The 14,253-nt window shown below is 35.6% G+C and overlaps 1 protein-coding gene and 1 long non-coding RNA gene across 11 annotated transcripts in view; one reads left to right on the forward strand and one right to left on the reverse strand.

Annotated features, from left to right (window-relative positions):
• Nucleotides 1-14,253, reverse strand: part of LOC141503007 (urea transporter 1-like) — a 117,092-nt gene that overhangs the window by 32,765 nt on the left and 70,074 nt on the right. For 2 of the 10 annotated variants that reach the window (XM_074208076.1, XM_074208072.1), the window contains exons 2-3: nt 6,731-6,887; nt 1,263-1,452 (exon numbers count right to left, since the gene is read on the reverse strand). In XM_074208076.1, coding sequence (XP_074064177.1) covers nt 1,263-1,452; nt 6,731-6,866 — 326 coding nt within the window. In that variant the 5' untranslated portion in view covers nt 6,867-6,887. Of the gene's footprint in view, nt 1-1,262; nt 1,453-6,730; nt 6,888-11,112; nt 11,264-12,450; nt 12,523-13,407; nt 13,726-13,758; nt 13,775-13,807; nt 14,066-14,253 lie in introns of those variants that run through there. The other 8 variants (XM_074208070.1, XM_074208067.1, XM_074208069.1 and 5 more) reach the window with 8 other exon arrangements.
• The window catches only part of LOC141503009 (uncharacterized), a 40,443-nt gene that overhangs the window by 24,602 nt on the left and 1,588 nt on the right, over nt 1-14,253 (forward strand). Inside the window, exon 2 of the long non-coding RNA XR_012472739.1 lies at nt 12,479-12,564. This is a non-coding gene — a long non-coding RNA (uncharacterized LOC141503009). The remainder of the gene's footprint in view (nt 1-12,478; nt 12,565-14,253) is intronic.

Raw genomic sequence — 14,253 nt, forward strand, 5'->3', positions numbered from 1 at the left:
ACCTAGCCCTCATATTTATCATCTGTAAAATGACGAAATTAGACTAAATGACCTCTGAGATTCTCTCAAATTTTCATCTCTGATTCAATGATCTTGTGATGTCTACACTTGGGATCACAGAATCGTTGATTGTCAACTTCCTGGAAAGGGATCCTTAAAGGTGATCAGTCCTGCCCATTCATTATAGAGAATATATGTACATCTATATGTAAATACAGGCAGAGTAGTATAGTAAATATAGAGCTGGCCTCAACATCAAGGAGAACTGGGTACTACTCCTGTTTCTGATGTTTATTTATTATTCCTGGAGCCCCAGACAAGTCCCATTATTCCCTGGTCCTCAACAATCTTACTGGACAAATTCAAGGATGGACTAGATGGTCTTTGAATATCCTTTAAGTTCTGGATCTATGCTCTTACATAAGTGTTTATGTTTATAAAACTTATATTCCAAGAATATAGCACCAAATAACTCACCCTTTAAAAGACTAGGCAGGCAATATGGTATAGTAGAAAAAGCAATGGCTCTAGTATCAAAAGTCCTTAGTTCAAATCCAGCCACCTCTATTTGTGTGACTGTGGACCAATTATTTACCTTCCTTGGGTTCTTCATTTGTAGAATAAAGCTGTCTAAAGACCCTTCTACTTTAAATCTAGGATGCTGTAATACAGTTTCATCCTCTCATTGTACAGGTGAGGAAAGTGAGTCCTGGAGAGGCTGCTCATGGTTGCATGATCAGCAAATGATCTGGTCACTGGGGGCACCATGCTGTAGAGTAGCTCATCTTTCTGAGTTCAAATACAGCCTCAGACACTTACTAGCTGTGTGACCCTAGCCAAGTCACTAACCTTGTTTGCCTTGGTTTCCTCATCTATAAAATGAATTGGAGAGGAAATATTAAACTACTCTGATATCTCTGCCAAAAAAAACCCCAAATAGTGTCAAGAAGAGTTGGACATGGATGAACTACAACAAGTAACAATAGAAGTTGGATCTCCTGATTTGAAAGGATTAAAATTTAAAGGGACCCCAGAAACGTAAAAAATTCCTATAATTTGTATATAACATTCAATATCTGTGATAAAAGGAAAGAAATAATACTTTAGGCCATGCTTGAGAAATACAATGGATTTTTGAAAGTAAACAACCTCTTCCTTTGTCGTTATTTGTTCCTGATAAATTTTTTAAAAATTGCATCACTAACATGAGGTTTAAGGGTGGTAGGACACAAGACAGATAAACCCACATGGATGACTCCTACCTGTCTTGACTAAGCAGTAGAGCTGTCAGAGTAGACACTATATTTCCCAGGCAGCCGGTGAGGGTACACCAGGGACTCTGGACCAGCAGTCCAATTATGACAATGATTCCACTTATAGGGTTGTTAATTAACTGCACTTGGGATATGCCTCGAAGAATCCAGTCAAGGAACTGAAGAATGACAGGTTTATCTGAAAGAAACCAAAAAGTAGAAGGAAGGAAGATTAGTTATTGCTAAGTATTGAAAGTAAGGACCTATATTCATAGAATCTTAGTCAGACAATGAAGTCAGAGGTCCAGCTAGATAGTCGAGATCATACTTGACCTGGTTCTATTTTGTTGGTTTTCGGAACTGGAGCCATTATTAAGATGGATAGCTGTGGGGATTCCTATTGTACTGCTAGAGGAGAAATTTTTAGAGCAATTCAAGACAGACCAGAGCAAAATCTTTTGTCCTTCATTTTCGAAGAAGACCATGACATCAGGGAGGTGATACCAAGACAAGAACATGAATTGGATTTGAATGAGGGGGTGCTATGTCTCAGTCACCAGCCTTACTTTCTCCTCCAGTCATCTGTGTCCAGTGGCCAGATATGAATCAGGATGACTGGAGACTGTCCTGGATGGGAAGCAATCAGGGTTAAGTGACTTGCCCAAGAACACACAGCATGTGAGTGTCTGAGATCAGATTCAAATTCCTGTCCTCCTTCCTCCAAGGCCAGTGTTCTTTTCATTGCACCACATAGCTGCCCTTCCAGGACAAAAGCATTTATTTACCAAGAATATTTTCATTAGTCAAAAATGAAAGTTGGAGGTTTGAAGGTGATCAGTTGCCATCATAGTTCTGACCATAAATGATGCTGACTAGTTATCCAGTGGCATTATTCCCATGACCCACCAGGGAGATTCCATAAAAATCAGTCTTTAGGTCCTGCAGGGGTTGGAGGGGCATGGGGGGCATATGATTTCAGAGCTGAGGAGAACAATTCAATCACCTTATGGACAATTAGAACATTAAGAGACTGGTGAACTATATTGTGTTGTTGCAAAGTTGTTGCAAAAAAAAAATCACCATACTGGTATAGCCCAGTGTTGTTGAAATGCCATGGTGTCTTGCTGATATCAGAGAGAACCACATCCTAAAAGCCAAGAATTCCTACGGTATCCAGACCATCACCAGAAGTCTTGTTTCCTACTAGATCAGGTCACAGGGTGAGAACTCTAGAAAAAGCAATGAAAAGGCTCTTTGCACAACATACCCTTCATTTTACTCAACATAATGTGCAAATCATGCACAAATGATGTCATGGTCATCTTTGATTAAAAAGGACAACAACTAAAAAACTAACTAACTTGAATGGGAATTCCTTCTATAATATTCTCAAATAAGTGGTCAGTTGCCCAGTTTCCTCTTGAATCTCAGGGCCCAAGAACAATATCTTCCACTCAGTTGACAAACTCTATGATTGACTGTCATTGAACTCAGTTTTCTGACTCTAGCATTTTCACTGTCTCTTACATAGAAGTCTTTCCTGTCCCATCTTGTCTCCCTTATTCCCTGGCCCCCTTTAAGTCACAATTAGGAAAAATTTCATTCAGGTCATAGCTAAGATCTCATCCTCTCCAAGACCCTTTCCTTGTTTCCCTTGATGCCAATACCTTTCCTCTGTTGATTATCTCCACTGTATCCTGTATATAGCTTGTTTGTGCATAAGCTGTACATTATTTTCTTCATTAGATTCTGAGCCCCTCAAGTACAGGGACTAGTCTTTGATTTTTTCTTTTTTTGGTAGCCATAGTGCTTCGCACAATGTCTGTAGGTACACAATGAGAATAACTAGGTGGTGCCATAGTGCAAAGAATGCTGAACCTGAAGTCAGGAAGACTCTTCTTCCTGGGTTCAAATCAAGCCTCAGACACTTACAATCTGTGTGTCACTTCACACTGTTTGCCTCAGTTTTCTCATCTGTAATACAAGCTAGAGAAGGAAATGGTACTCCAGAATCTTTGCCAAGAATATCCCAAATGAAGTCACAAAAAGTTGGACATGACTGGAAATGAGTAAACAACAATCAATATCATAAAGCTACAGACCAAGAAGTGAGAGTTCAGGTGATAGTGCAGTTGGAAATCTGTGGTAGGGATAGAAAGGGGAAGAGGAAGATGTTCTGATATAAGAATAATAATTTTAATTTGAGAATTGTGAATCTAGAAAATTTATATTCATATAATAATTTACATTCATGAGTTAGGTAGTGGGAACATTATTATCTTATAGATGGATCCTTGTAAGGATCCCTCCTTATAGGTGAGAAAATTGAGACTAAAAGATGAAGCAATTTATCCAGTATCACTGGACCTTCTGTGAGATTTTGTGTATGAGAAAGATTTAGATAGGAAGGAAAATAGAGAGAATGGAATGTTTGGGGGAAGGAGTGAAGGGTGAAAGAGGAAAAGAGAAGTAATGATGGGGAAAGAAAAGAAAAAAGAAAAGGAATAGGAGTAGTTTTGAATGTCTCCTCTTCAGTCAGAATGGAGAAGCTGACTTAAATCCAAAGGCAGAAAATCCAGAGAACTGTATCCCATAGCAAAAATAAATATAGCTATGGATGAATATTTACAAAAATATGTTACCCAGGTTAAATGAAGAGGAAATTAAATACCTAAATAACTCTATCTCAGAAAAAGAAATTCAACAAGCCATTATTTAACTCCTTAAGAAAAAATCTCCAGGGCCAGATGGATCCACAAGTGAATTCTATCAAACATTTAAGGAACAATTGGTTCCAATTCTATAGAAACTTTTTGGAAAAATAGGTGAAGTTGGAACTCTGCCTAACTCTTTCTATGATACGAATACAGTGCTGATACCTAAACCAGGAAGAGTCAAAACAGAGAAAGAAAGTTATAGATCTATCTCCCTAATGAATATAGATGCAAAAATCTTAAATAAAATATTAGAAGGCAATTACAGCAAGTTATCACTAGGATAATGCACTATGATCAAGCAGGATTTATCCCAGGAATGCCAGATTTGTTAAATGTTAGGAAAATGGTTAGTATAATTAACTATATCAATAATAAACCTAAACAATCATATGATTATCTCAATGGATGCTGGAAAAGCCTTTGAGAAAATACACCACCCACTCCTACGAAAAACACTAGAGAGCATAGGAACAAATGTATTGTTCCTTAGAATGATAAGCAGTATCTATCTGAAACCATCAACAAGCATTATATGTGATGGGGATAGGCTGGAGGCATTCCCAATAAGATCAGGGGTGAAACAAGGATGCCTGTTATTACCACTACTATTAAATATTGTGTTAGAAAAGTATGTTTCAGCAATAAGAGAAGAAAAAGAAATTGAAGGAATTAGAATTGGGAAGAAAGAAACAAAACTCTCACTCTTTACAGATGACATGATGCTATACCTAAAGAATCCTAAAAAATCATCTAAAAAACTAGCAACTTTAGCAAAATTGCAGGATATAAAATAAACCCTCATAATTTCTCGGCATTTCTATATATTACTAGCAAGATTCAACAGCAAGAGTTAGAAAGAGAAATCCCATTTAAAGTAACTTCAGACAATATAAAATACTTGGGAGTCTACCTGTCAAAGAAAACTTAGAAACTCCATGAAAGCAACTATAAAATACTTTTCATACAAATAAAATCAGATTTAAATAACTGGGCAAATATCAACTACTTATAGGCCAAGCTAATATAATAAAAATGACAATTCTACCTAAATTTAACTACTTATTTAGTGCCCTACAATCAAACTTCCAAAAAATTACTTTAATGAGCTAGAAAAAATTCTAAGTAAATTCATATAGAGAAACAAAAAGTCAAGAATATCCAGGGATTTAATGAAAAAAGTGCAAAAGAAGGTGGCTTAGCCTTACCAGATCTAAAATTATATTATAAAGCATCAGTCATCAAAGCTGTCTGGTACTGGCTAAGACATAGAGTCATGGATCAGTAGAATAGACTAGGTGCAATAGCAGGAAATGATTATAGTAATCTGCTATTTGATAAACCCAAAGAGTCCAGCTATTGGGATAAAAACTCTTTCTTTGATAAAAACTGTTCGGAAAATTGGAAGTTAGTATGGAAAAAAACTTAGATTAGAACAACACCTCACACCCTATACCAACATAAGATCAAAATGGATGCAGGATTTAGACATAAAAAACAACGTTATAAGCAAACTAGAAGATCAAGGAGTAGTTTACCTGTCAGATCTATGGAAGGGGAAGCAGTTTATGACTAAGGAAGAGATGCTAGATAATTTTGGTTACATTAAATTAAAAAAGCTTTTGTACAAACAAAACCACTGTAACTAAGATCAAAAGAAATGAGGTAAATTGGGAAACAATTTTTACAACTAGTATTTCTGACAAAGGACTCATTTCTAAAATATATAGAGAACTGAGTCAAATTTATAAACAAAACAAGCCATTCCCCAATTGACAAATGGTCAACAGATATGCCAAGGCAATTTACAGATGAGGAGATCAAAGTGATACATAGTTATCTGAAAAATTGCTCTAAATCACTACTGATTAGAGAAATGCAAATGAAAGCATCTCTGAGGTACTACCACACCTCTCAGATTGGCCAATATGACAAGAAAGGACAATGATCAATGTTGGAAGGGATATGGGAAATCTGGGACACTAAATGCATTGTTAGCGAAGTTGTAAACTGATCCAACCTTTCTGGAGAGCAATTTGGAATTATTCCCAAAGGGCAATAAGAATGTGCATACCCTTTGATCCAGCAATCCCACTTCTGAGTCTATTTCCTGAGAGATGATGAAAAAGGGTAAAAACATCACTTATACAAAAATATTCATAGCAGTCCTGTTTGTGGTGGCAAAGAATTGGAAATTGAGTGAATGTCCATCAATTGAGGAATGGCTGAACAAATTGTGGTATACATATGTTATGGAACACTACTGTTCTATTAGAAACCAGGAGGGATGGGAATTCAGAGAAGCCTGGAAAGACTTGCATGAACTGATAATGAATGAGATGAGCAGAACCAGAAGAATATTGTACACCATAAATACAACATGGGGTTGATGATCAACCTTAATGGACTTGCTCATTTCATCAGTGCAATAATCAGGGACAATTTTAGGGTATCTGTGATGGAGAAGACCATTTGTATCAAAGAAAGAATTGTCAAGTTTAAACAAAGACCAAAGACTATTATCTTCAATTTAAAAAAAATTTATCTTATGTATTAAGTAATTTTGCTATCTCTTATTTTTAATTTTTACCTTAAGGGTATGATTTTTCTCTCAACACATTCAATTTTAATCAATGTATAGCATGGAAACAATGTAAAGACTATCAGACTGCCTTTTGTGCGGGTTGAGGGGAGGGAAGTAATGTTGGGAGAAAAATTGTAAGATTAAAAAATAAAAATATAAAAATAAATAAATATGGTTACCTTTGAGCCAATCTGCATATTCTTTCATATCACCAGTGACATAGCCAATAGCTCTGGGAATGAGTCTTCTCCCTCGCCGTGATGAACTGGTCCCTTCCTGACTGTCCAGTTTAATGACAGTGGGTCTGTCCTCCATGGCTATTACTTGAACTGGTTCCTTAAAGAAAAAGGAGAGCTTATCATTATTATTATTATTATTTCCATTTATAAACCAGAATCTTTGGAAGATCAATTTGTTTTGGGCCTTTTCAGTTGGAAAAATAAGATGACAGTAAAGAAAGCACCACTAATTTCCTTTAGAAAGGGAAATAAGTTAGAGAGGATCCCTTAAACTCAACCTGTCACCAAAATCCCATTTATTCATTAGATTATATGGAGAAGAGCAGAACTTCAATTAAATTGTGTTATTTCCCAGGTGCAGGATGACAAGGAGGTTTTTGCTTGTATAATAGCCTTACAAGGATAGGGGTGGGTTGCCCTAACATGTGTGCAATTTAGAGATGGATGCATATGTACAAGATGATTTGATTTTCAACCAAGAAAGACATCTTAGTGAAGTTTTTTTTCCTTTAGAAGGGTCCTTATCAAATGAAAAAGATTTAATGTAATTCCAAGGTATAAAAATCCAGATTAATTTGCATGTATTCATTAGTATTGCAATTGGGTTGATTTTTTGGCAAATGTATTGACTAAGGAAGCTAAGGATCCAAATTTTCCTTACTATAGTTCAAAAATGATTCAAATTGAAATTTTATTTAGGTACAAATTTCCAGGCATATGTTCCATGGGGCTTAAATGGGACATGGTTGTACTATTCTAAAACAAATTCATACCCCTATAAGTCAAAAGGACAAGTAACTACTAAAACTTGTAATCAAGGTATTCAAGCATATTGTGACTGTGACAATGAGATGCTGTTTTTGTGGACTATTTGAGTCCATGAAACAGCCCAACAGCATCTTTCATTCAAAGAAATTTTGAAATATGGAAAGTAAGAAACTTTGTTAATAACAGCAAGAGTAAAACAGGAACACAAATGCCATAACCATGAAAAGAATGTAAGAAACCAATACCAAGAGCATAATTGAGATAAAAGCATTATAGGAAAATACTAATGACAAATCCATGTAACTGCACAAAAGGAGAATGCCAATGAAATACCTAGAGCAAATATGCAAAGGAAAATACCAGAGACATGACCATGATAAGTATGAAAAGGAGAATGCTAAATATGCTTAAGAGAAGTATATTTCAAATGAAAACCCATTGACATAAGGAAAAAAGTGTGCAAAGGATAATGCCTACAACATAATCAAGATAATCTCTCAGAAGAATCTCAGTATCTTACCGAACGGAAGTATGCAAAGGATAAGACCGAAGTCAATATACAAAAAAAGAGTGCCAATGCCAGCCAATATAAATATGCATACACTGTGCAATTAGGATAAGAGTGAAGAAGTGAATGTCAATGACATAATGAAAAATAACTAAGTATACACAGGAGAATGCCTTAAATATAATCATACCAACTCAAAAGTGACTTCTAATGACATAAGTAAAGTATTAAGCAAAAGAGATTATTGAAACTATAACCAAGACTAATAAATATATATAAGCCAGTGACGCACCCACAAGTATACAATAATACCAAAGACCTAGCCAAAGTCAGCATGCAAAAGAGAGCTATATGTCATCACCTCGATCAAAAAAATGTCAGTTACGGAATCAAGGGAAATGTGAAAAATGCGAATGCCAGCACCCAATATAGCAGACCAAGGACATAGCCACAATAAACACAGACTAGAAGAAGTTTATGAGAGAAGTCTAGAACATAGTAGGAACCCAATGTTAGACAATAGCAGTGACTTTCTTATGTGGGTGTGGGGAATCCAGTCCCATAATTTCCTACTTAAGAATTCCTTGTATGAAAACTTCATTAACTGTAACAAACAGGCAACTTTTCTGTAATTTATAGCTAATTTTCAGTCTTAGAGAGTTACAAAGGCACAGAGACTAAGGGCCTTTTCCAGGGGCACATAGCTTGTGCCAGAGGCAAATTTTCAATTAAGTTCTTTCTACATCCAATGTCCATCTTCAATACTCTATTATGATACCTCTCATGTTAAAGGAAAATAAAGGGAAAATCAGTGGCATAACTTTAGGTATTCATGCAAAGAAGTATGAACAAAAGGAAAATTGCAAATACTATGCAATAGCATAGACATGATACAAGTATCATAGGAAATTGCCCAAAACATAAAATCATAATTAGACCAGTAGATAATATAGGGGTATTATAGTGATGTCAGTTCGATAGCAGAAAGCCTAGGATAGAAGCAGCATGAATGGTCTAGAGATAGACTTAGTTGTTTCTTACTGGTCAGGCTGGGAAGGAGTGCTATTGATCAATGTTAACTGTAAGATTTGCTTTTTTGATGCCCATCATTCCATTTGTAAACAAGATAATTATTAAAAGATAATTAATTAACAGATGGGATTATTTTTTTCAGTATTGATCTTTTGACTTTGAATTTTTTTTTTTTTTTTTTTTTTTTTTACTTTTAGTGGCGAGGTAAACATTTACACTTTAGTCACAGGCCATATTACCTGTTTAGCTGACTTAACTGACTGCCTTCTCCCTTTCCTCCCCCCAACAGTATATACTATTAGTTATTAATGGAAGAATGCAAGGTAATTATTTAATAAATTATAGACCAGTCATGTTTTGCTTTGGTAAAATAGTGAAACAGTATCAACTACTAACTAGAATCTAATATTCATTTCAGTAGAATGAAAGCTTCTTGAGGGCAGGAATCATTAAAAAAATCTTTTTCTAATTTTTTTGTCTAGTACAATGTTATAAGAACATAGTAGGCATTTAATAAATGCTTGTTCAATTGAATTGAATCTTTATAGAAAGGTGGTCTTTGATTGACATATCCCAGAGGACAAGACATGTATTTAACATCAACCAGTTGACTTCAGACATTTTGAAAATGCCTTTTGATATTATTTGAAGGTTTACATTGTTAATTGAATTCACCATCAAATAAGAGGCTCAAGTACTTGGTTTTTAAGTCACAGCAAAAAAAAAAATAGAGATGAGACAGGTTAAAATTCCTTTTCAGCAATCCTCTCCCTTTCCTAGAGTATGTCCTCTGCAGAATTGGAACATTCTAAAAAAGACACAGTATTCTAGTATAGTTAAAGGTGATCAACCTGGTTTCTGTGTATTCAGAATCCTAAATGGGGAGGGGTGAAAGACAAGGCCAGTATAATGTGTCCACTAATTAAAAGACCACATACATTTATAGTATATTCAAAATGTGGGGACTTAAAATCAAACAGACAAACCAAAAAACACTCTGCTATTCCAGAACTTTGGAAATTGAGGTATAAATGAAACCTGGTAGGAACAAGTGTCCAAGCTATAGAAGCAAAAATAAAAATTTAATCATATTATCTTTTCTACAGATTGAGAGACTGATGCATAGTATTATTATTGCTCTTTTTTGCCAAAATTTGCCTCTGGGAAGAAGGAGGCTTTTTAAAAAAAAATTCTTAAAGCTATCTACTGCTGCTTCCATGGAGTTTTACAAATATTTCTTTTAGAATTTTGGAGTATCACAGAGCAATTATATTTAAATTAAAAAAATTTGGTTATAGGTAGGATGGAGCTCACCAGTTTAAATGGAAATTTTTAGCTTCTGGTCGCCTAAGAAACCTTGTAATACCAGAATATTTACTTTGTGGCCCTGCTTGTTCTCCCTGCTTCACCATTAATTGAAACACTAACTGGGCTAGTGGGAAAACATTACATGAGGAACACCTAGCACCCTTTCACCAATATTCTATATTGTGGTTTGGAGATTGTAATCTTAGCTTAGTTGACAAAGGGGGAAAAAAGCAATGGAAAAAATCAACATTACACTAGATTTGACTTTAAAAAGAGTTGAAAAATAAGGGAAAAGAACACTGAATGAAAATTCATTCACTGATCCATCCCGATATTGTACAGTTGCTGTATATAAGACCCCAGTAGCAGTTATTTGAATTTCATTTGTGGCCTGACTTCTTCTTTGTTCACCAATGACTTGCAAACATCATTACCTCAGTCATTTCTGTACCCCAGATGAGTTTGCTCATCTCAAATGTGATTTGTTAGTCCCAAATTTTCTGGCACACATTTTCCAGCCTGCCCACCTAGTTTCCCTGGTTTTAGAAAGGATTGTTAGATCTTCAAAGACAACCCTGATACAGGTCAGTTTTAGTATTTTTCAGATAGTAGCCAAGAATTCCCCAGAATTCCCACACATTCACATTATGATGAGTCAGGTCCCAAAGATCATTCATGGAGAGGTATTGTTTAGAAATAGGCATACCTGTTCCTCCAGCCCATCCACAAGAGGCAAGCTTAGATGTGTGCCTTGGGCTTCTGCCTCAAAAGTTTTGTTTCCAAAATTGTCTGTCCAAAGAGTATTATGTGGGGTGTCACCAATGCCCTTCAAAGCACGTCCATTCATCCTTCCTTTCCTCCATATGACAAAGGGTAAAAATATGTAAATCAGGAAATATGCCCTCTTGATGAAGTGTAGCGTGGAGTATAAGACAGAGGCCAGAATGCCAGAAACCAAACAGAAATGTAACGATCATCCATTACTGGGTCTACTGTGCCCCCAATCAAGGGATGTATAAGACAGAGACAATATATCTCAACATTTTTACCAACAAAATGCTGGTCATGAGAAGCGATGATTTATTCTGAAATTTGGCCCCTCTTTCTAGCATAACATATCAAACTCCCAATAGATCAATGGACAGATTCTATTCCAATAGTATTTCATAGCTCTTTTTGGCAAATTTTTAGGTGTTCAGGAACTTTTTTTCCCTCATAAAGCTGAAATGCCTTGAAAATAATAAAGCTAAATTGTCATGTCTCCATCTTGTGGTCACATACAGATATATGAAACAGGCAAAATTATGATGATTTTTTCTTGGGCTATGAAAAGAAAGCAAAAAATTTTGGGGGGGAATGATTGATCTTTTTTTAGATTATACTCACAGAAAGCTTTTATTCACTGCCAAGCTCCTTACCCTTGTTGGTCAGATTAGAGAATGCTCTTATTTTCCAACTAGTAGAAATAAAACCTGTTGGTAGTGTACCTTAAACCATTCAATAAATAATAATTATTTTTTAGAAATTTCTGTAATATTTGTTCTTTCCTCAAAAGTAGGAATTCTAAATTATATTAGAAAGCAACAGAAAGTCAGCTAGCAGGACAAAGTCTGGAAACTGGGAAAATCAATGGGTAAAATATCTAACACCCTTTACTATCTTTGGAGAGGATTTCATTATGTCTATGAATACAGCCCTTTCTTAAGAGGTTCCAGGTTAAACTCTGCAATTTCATCTTCTGGGTTGGTCTGGAACAGAAAGCTTCAAAATAGCAAATAAGTAATTCTACCAACTGGCTTCCTCTTGAATCAAATCTTTTTCACTATTCCATGGTGCTGTATATTTGAAATTTGTAAAACTGAAGACTGTCATTCCTCAACTCTTGAGGCAAATCTAATTTTTTAAATTATAAAATTAATTAATGGGTTCAAAATAAAGTCTCCAGCTGCATAACTGACATGTTTTTTTTTTAATGAGAGATATTCAAATATTCATGTTAGTATGAACAGGACATTTGTCTTTAAGGTATACATTTAGTACTTACAAATAGTTCTTAATTTGGTTATTTTCAGTTCTGATGCAGCAGGTAGAACTCAATCTCCTTTAAAGCCAGAGGCTGGAATAAGAAAAAACAATTTGTCCTGTATTCCACTCCCTGGTAAGTCCTTTTATTTCAATTAACTATGAATCAAAGTCTGGAAGTTTGCACATATGTGGCAGTACCAGCAGAACTAGCCAACAACTTCAGATGTGATAGAACTGTTCTGTCCATTCAATATGAATTTTTAGAAATAAAGTCTCTCATCATGACAGGACATGTAGAAAAGTATATAAATCCATAATTAGAAGGGGCCATACCCTGTGCCTCATTTATTCCTGTTGAGTCATAGAAATACAGTTTCCTATGCTATTTAACTATTTCAAGAACATAAGCTTCTTCAGCCTGGATATCATTCATAAATCCAGAGGAATTTAGAAACATTGTTTTAGGGCTGGGACTGGGGTGGGGGAGGGAATTTCAGAGGTCTTTAGGTCATAAGATCATACATAGGTTTATAGTTGAAAGGACCCTTAGAGGCCACCTAGTTTATCCTCATTATTTTCTGTAATGACAATATCTAACACTTATAAATAGCACTTGAAAATTTACAAAGTACTTTGCACATTTGATCCACCTAACAATCCTGAGAAGTAGATGATTAATACAGGGTTGTCTTGAAATTACAGTTTTAAGCCTTAATAATTCAGTTTTGGTTATTTTAGCTCAAGTGTCAAAATTACATTAAGAGTTTTGGGATATCTTATAGTATCCCCATTTTATAGCTGAGAAAACTAAGGTTGGGAGAGGTTAAATGATTTGCCCAAGAACACACACATAGTAAATGACAAAGCCAACATTTGAACTCTCATGTTGAAGCTACTTGGCTAATTGAAAAACTGAAGTTTAAATGCTAAGGGGTTTATCAATAGGTAGTTAATGGCAGAGCTGGACCAAACTCACCTCTGACTCCAAATTCAACATTCCACTGAATGGCAATTTATCGATCAAAGGGATTTCCTTGTAATATATATTCTGTCACTTTGGGTCAAATTTATTCTTCTACTCTGTCTTACTAATTAACGCAAGAAAGAAGAGGCAAATACCTTACTGCACGGCAATAGCCCTTACAAGCCATCTTACAGAAACTGGTAGTGTGGATTAAAAGAAAACAAAAACCCCAAAGCTTACTGTATCCCTTAAACTGAGCCTTTAGAGCTAGTCTATTTATTTCAGGTTTACAGAGAACTGTGCAGTTTTCCAAAGAGAGGTGGGGAAAATAAAGAAATATAGGTAAATGATAACACAAATTACCCAGTAATGAGGAAAACCCCCAAATAACAGACATTAAGAGGATACTTACAAACACTTTAGTTTCTTGTTAACAGAAGGCAGGGACTGATAAAACTTTGAGCCAGGCTCTTTGAAAAAGAAGAGTGCCAAGTTGAAGAAGATATGGTTGGGGAGGGAGTCATCTAACAGTTTTTATATACCACATATTCCACTCTGCATAAAAATACTGGCTGAGGTGTCTCCTCCCACTTCTGGTACAAGAGGCCAAGAAATGCTGAAGAACTAGTCATTTGACTTTTCCACCTTAAGTTTACTTGGTCCTTGATATAATGCCAAGAACTGGACCATCTTTTCCACTGGTTTCTAGGGTATTTGTCTGGCTAGACTTCTTTCCAAGCTTTGTCTTTTCTTTCTCCAAACTGTTGTCTTGGAAACAACTTCCCCTGTCCCATCCCAATTTTTTGTCCTTCTTTCTCCCTCCCACCCCTGGAGAGTTCCAAAAACTCTTGAATTGCT

This window comes from Macrotis lagotis, chromosome X (assembly GCF_037893015.1).
Source record: "Macrotis lagotis isolate mMagLag1 chromosome X, bilby.v1.9.chrom.fasta, whole genome shotgun sequence".
Classification (NCBI taxonomy): Eukaryota; Metazoa; Chordata; class Mammalia; order Peramelemorphia; family Peramelidae; genus Macrotis; species Macrotis lagotis.